This window comes from Lactuca serriola, chromosome 1, assembly GCF_051521515.1.
Source record: "Lactuca serriola cultivar US96UC23 chromosome 1, Lser_US96UC23_V15, whole genome shotgun sequence".
Lineage (NCBI taxonomy): Eukaryota > Viridiplantae > Streptophyta > Magnoliopsida > Asterales > Asteraceae > Lactuca > Lactuca serriola.
Window position 1 is genome coordinate 10496635 of NC_136408.1, and position 5697 is coordinate 10502331.

Genomic DNA, 5697 nt, shown 5'->3' on the forward strand with positions numbered 1-5697 from the left:
CTAATATATTCCCATACAATATAAATAAAATCCAGAAAGATCATTCATATAATTTTGTCAAATATTATTGATTCGATACAACACTTTGAGTCTAACGCATGCATGGTACAAGATTCAAGGTTAATCACGTGGCTATGACTTAAAAACAACTGTGTCGATCGTCCAACGCTAACACATGCTTGTTTTATTTATATTTTTAAATTTTATATTGAAAAAAAATAAACATATGTCCATGCTCTCACTATAAATATGTTGCAGCGTTTGGATGAGATCTATACAAGAAACTAATCCCGGAATAAATATGGAGCCGATATTTTATATAATTTTCTCGATAATTGCCATGATATGGATTACCAAAGTTGCCCTAGGGAAAATCAGAAATTTACCACCAAGCCCCTTCCCATGTTTACCCATTGTGGGCCATCTTTACCTTCTGAGAAGCCCGCTCTACCGAGCCTTGGGCAAACTCTCCGCTCGTCATGGTCCGATGGTCATGCTTCGTTTGGGCGCCCGCCGGGTTTTTTTAGTTTCATCACCGGAAGCGGTGGAGGAATGCCTCACCACCAACGACATCACTTTCGCAAATCGTCCTCGTCTGCTTGCCGGAAAACACCTTGGGTTTGACTACACCACCATTAATTGGTCAAGCCATGATGATCACTGGCGCAGCCTCCGTCGCCTGGTCACCCTTGAGCTTTTGTCTTCTTACCGGGTACGGACCCTTAGCGTGATTCGTGCGGAGGAGGTGCACCACCTCGTTAAGAAGGTCATGTACCCGAGAGTAGTAAGGGATGGGACAATGGAGATGAAGTCGATGTTATTTGAGGTGGTGTTGAATTTGATGATGACGATGATATCCGGGAGGAGGTGTGATGATCATGGTGATGCGGTGATGACACGGCGGTTTATGGAGATTGTGCAGGAGTCATTTAAGGTAATGGGGGCGACCAATGTATCGGACTATTTACCCTGGTGGAAGTCGGTGGGAGGGAAACAGTTGGAAAAGAAAATGATGGCGTTAAATGAAAAGTGGCATGTGTTAATGCAAGATTTGATAGAAGAGCAGAGGAGGAAAACCGTGGTGAAGGAATTAGAGAAGAAAAATTTGATTGAAGTTCTACTTATGTTGCAAGAAACAGAACCCGAAAACCACAGTGATGAAGTTATCAAGGGATTATTGCAGGTACAGATTAATATTATTGTTATTTTGAGTCGAACCATTTGTTTTGTGAAGTTTATTTTCTATAACCTTATTAAATATTGTTGTAAATTAGAATTATTGAAAAATTGGAAAACTACAACGTACATTATCAGATCAAGAGGGTTAACCTGCCGGTTGATATTATAAATTCTATTACTTTGACTAAACATATATCATGATGATCAATCATTTGATTCTATATGGTCATGGGAATACAATAATTAATGATTAGTAGAATCATTTTAATACTACTATTGTTTCGATTATGTACAGCAGTAGCAATTTAGCAAAACAAAATAATTTTATATCAGAATCTACTTAAGATAATATCGTTTTAATAATTGTTAATATATTACAATATATATACTGATTTTGTTTTGTGTGTCTATGTGTTAGGTACTAATATCAGCAGGAACCTATACATCGAGTGTAACAATGGAATGGATGTTATCTCTTTTGTTAAACAACCCTGAAACCTTAACGAAAGCACATGCTGAGATTGATAAGTGTGCTGGGGAAGATCGATTAGTCAACGAATCAGACTTATCAAACCTTCCTTATCTACGTTGTATAATCAACGAGACTATGCGTAAATACCCTGCTGCTCCACTCATTTTCCATGAGTCTGGAAAGGATTGTATGGTGGGTGGTTACCACATCCCAAGTAGGACAATGCTACTGATGAACGTGTGGGCGATGCAAAATGACCCAAACAACTGGGAAGACCCTAAAAAGTTTAAGCCAGAGAGATTCGTAGGGTTAGAAGGTTCGGGAAATGCATACAACTATAAGCTAATGCCGTTTGGAGCTGGAAGGAGGAGGTGTCCAGGAGAAAACTTGGGGATGCGTATGATCGGGTTGACGATGGCTACACTTATTCAGTGCTTCGAGTGGGAAAGACCGAGTAACGAGATGATTGACATGACCGAAGGAATAGGATTGATCACACCAAAATCTAAACCCTTGGTTGTTAAGTGTCGGCCCCGTGGAAAGATGGCCAAACTACTATCTCAAATGTGAAGATAACATTAGACCTGCAAAAAGGCGACCTACCCTATCAATCCAATGTGAACGCAATTCAAAATTAAATTGTTGGTTTAATATTTTCAACTTATCCATCTATTTTTAACCTATCAAACCATTTAAAATTAAATTTAATTATATGTTTCTTAAATACTATTATTTAATTATCATTATTCACAAATAAAAATAAATTATACTGCTATATAATTTTCAAATAATTAGTTTTGTCATCTAAAAAAATTAACGATGTTTTTTGTTTATGCGTTACGTTTTCATGTTAAATGAATTTACTTAAATGATTGAAATTTAAAAGAAATTTGTAAACGATGATTGTAAATTTTCCATGTTGTGAAGTTTTATTTAAGTTTGAAATTAATTTGAATGTAATAATATTTTCTAAGTTATTTACATTTTTAATTTACATATGAGTCAATCCAAATTTAATTAATTTATTTAATTGGTTTGGGTGGAAAATATATAAATAGTTCAATACATAATCACACACATACATATACCACTACAACAATAAGCCTCTACAGAGACGAGGTCTACAAAGACGACATATGTAGTCTTTATAGATACCCTACAGGGATGACATGACGTTTCCATATAGTTGACAAATATTTTTGACTTTTGGAGCTACAACGGTCTCACAATGTTAAAACGGGAAGGAAACTGGATTAGGCGTGTTTTGGGGAAGGGTATAGGGACGACTTGTCATCCTCATATCTTTCTACAACTTAAATTAAGAGAACAACCTCCTTTGTTTCGTTAACGCACACTCAATCACTCAATCATTAGTCTCTATCTATCTCTCTCACTCTCGATCGGAGATTCTCCCTTCCTTAATCTCAACCATTATCTTCTCCTCTGGCGACTTCCTCACCTCCCACTCCCCGTGCATCTTCTTCTCTCTCCATGGATTCTCATGCTAGTTGTCGAATACCACCATTAGGCTAATCAATTTCGATTAGTTTCAACGCCGCTGATTTTGACTATCAGCTTCCTTTTTACATCCAATTACGATTACTATTAAATACAAGCCCTACACCGGCTACCAGGTTAGTAATTCTCTGTTTGAACCTATAATTGAGGTATATGTTAGCAATTATGTAATTGAAACTGGAATTGGGATATAAGTTAACGATGATGACGACGAAAAACTCAAATTCGATAGAGATATGGTTTTTGCGCAATTCCTGTATGCATACTTGTTTATTATGCTTTTGAATTGCACAATTGTGGTGTGTGTAAGACTGGAGATGCAATGGCAAAGGCTATGTGGCTTATCACAATTATATTACAAGGCTGGAGAATCGAATGAAGTTGCAGCCACCTAGCCACCTAAGTAGTCCTGGAACCAGGTGATTGCCATTTTTACTTGATGTTCACTAAATGGTTATTACTTGCTGACTTACATTTGTGTTCCTAAACATGATCCAAAAATAGATGGCCGTTTCATTATGGGGAGGGTTGACTACATTGAAGAAGTTGACCTGTGTAGAAGGTAAGAAACCCTAAACCTTAAGCCCTAATTTTGATGAATACAATGCTTTAAAGATATATCATACAAGGTTATCAGGAACCACATATAAGTTTATCCATTTATTCGGATATTCCGAAAGGGCAGTGATGTTAGGTATGTGTAATTTCTTATAGTCTACTCTCTGTTTTGAATCTAAGTTAGTAGATTATATTTCTCTTTACCGATTTTTTTTCTCAAAAATAAATCAGGGATGAAAATGGGCACCATGAGCATGAATCACAAAACATGAAAATTGTATTTTAATGTTTTAAACAATTTTTTTTTCACTACATTTGAAGCTTCAAGGAGAAAAGACTGGACGCAAGGGTCATTTATCTATTGAAAGGTATACTTGTGTTTTTTATTTTATTTAACTGGAACTTTTTCCTATTTTTTGGTTATAAAAATAAGGAAGTTATATATGTTAATATCAAAATGATGTATTAAAATATTGCTATTTTTAGATTTTTGAAGTGGCACCTTCATTGCAAATGGTTAAGGTTCGAAAAAGCAGGAGGAGATACATTAAAATTTCACAAGGTATACAAATATAAATTTCATGAATTCTTTGCGTTCATGTTTGATTTTAATTTTATAAAACTTCTCTTGGGATAAAATGTTGTTGATATGTATATATTTGTTTGTTGAGTATGCAGTTTTACAAGAACCTTTGATGTAGACAATGGAATAATTGGTTGCACCTATTGCAATGGATTCACATCTGGCCTTGGAGGGTAAATCTGGAAAAACTGAAGAAAATGCAAAAAGGCCTGCACCATCAGAAGTAGGATGTAGAATTGAGTCAAGAAGGTAAACCCAATATCAGATTTTGTTGTTTAGTCTTTTCTTTAATGCTACTTGTTTTATTACCAAATATCATAACATAATGACTTTTGTTGTTAATTATGATCATGTTGACTTCAGATTTTGACTTCACATTGCATCATCTTCACTGGATAAAACTTTGAGAGTGTGGGATATACCAAAAGGCCTTTGCATTCGAGTAATTTACGGGGTTGCCCATCAGCTATGTATCCGATTTCATCATGTAAGTACACTTACACAATGACATCTACAAGTTTTATTTTGTTTATAATATTACATATATTAGTAATTTTTCTTCTGTAAATGCTTATATAAATTTGTAACTTTGACTTGTCTTTTTATATAAAAGCGTTGTAAAAATAATCAAACTAAATTTTGTAATTTAAGCTTCCCTGTAGGAATATAGTGATTGAATGAGTATAAATTGATTATCTTTTTTTTTTCTTTTTTTTTCCAATTGCAGGTGAATAATAACTTCCTTTCAGTTGGCAATGCAAACAGAGAAATTTTGGTAATAAAAACTTCATTTGCTAATATTAATATTTCTAAGAAAAAAATCACACAAATAAGCTAAAAGCCTAAGTGAGGGACTATATACAGTTACTGTATATAGTTACTGTTGTACATTCTACAAAAATAAAAGTTGTCTCATCATCAGTTCTTTTCTTTTTGTCGAATTCTGTTTTATTTTGTACATTTTAGAGTTTCATTTTTTTATATATAATTATTGTCTCAGGTATTCAATTTTAGCACAGGAAGATTAACAGATAAAATAGTTGTGGATAGCAAGGTCAATTTATTTTTTGTATTTGAGAAAACTAGAAAAGTAAACAAAAAATAGAAATTGAATGTAAATTTTATACAATATCTATAGAGACGACATTTCGTTGCTATAGGTCTAGCTATGGGGACGACATATCGTCTCTATAGGTCTAGCTATGGAGGCGACGTGTCGTCTCTATAGGTCCAACAATAGGATGACAACCACGAACCAACAAAAACGATATTTCGTCTCTAAAAGGTATCTATGGTGACGATATCTATAGCGACGACCCAAGCTATCTATTGCGATGGGGCTATAGCGACAAAGGCTATAGGGGCGACTTGTCGTCACAACCACATA

The 5697-nt window shown here is 34.7% G+C and overlaps 1 protein-coding gene and 1 long non-coding RNA gene across 5 annotated transcripts; both read left to right on the forward strand.

Annotated features, from left to right (window-relative positions):
• Positions 1-289: 289 nt before the first annotated feature.
• Positions 290-2315, forward strand: LOC145067471 (cytochrome P450 81Q32-like). The gene is made up of 2 exons (XM_079014605.1): positions 290-1183; positions 1598-2315. Exons 1-2 carry the CDS (start codon positions 302-304, stop codon positions 2219-2221), a joined length of 1506 nt encoding a protein of 501 aa, XP_078870731.1. The 5' UTR covers positions 290-301; the 3' UTR covers positions 2222-2315.
• A 558-nt stretch (positions 2316-2873) lies between these two features.
• Positions 2874-5465, forward strand: LOC145098123 (uncharacterized). Of its 4 annotated transcripts, none has more exons than XR_013704548.1 (7): positions 2874-3588; positions 3674-4095; positions 4214-4289; positions 4406-4559; positions 4674-4797; positions 5038-5085; positions 5311-5465. It is a non-coding gene; the product is annotated as an uncharacterized LOC145098123 (long non-coding RNA). The 4 variants fall into 4 exon arrangements; XR_013704547.1 differs by lacking the exon at positions 5311-5465 and having other exon boundaries at positions 2878-3285; positions 3480-3588; positions 5038-5293; XR_013704549.1 differs by lacking the exon at positions 5311-5465 and having other exon boundaries at positions 2883-3588; positions 3674-3863; positions 3959-4095; positions 5038-5293.
• The last annotated feature ends 232 nt before the right edge of the window (positions 5466-5697 follow it).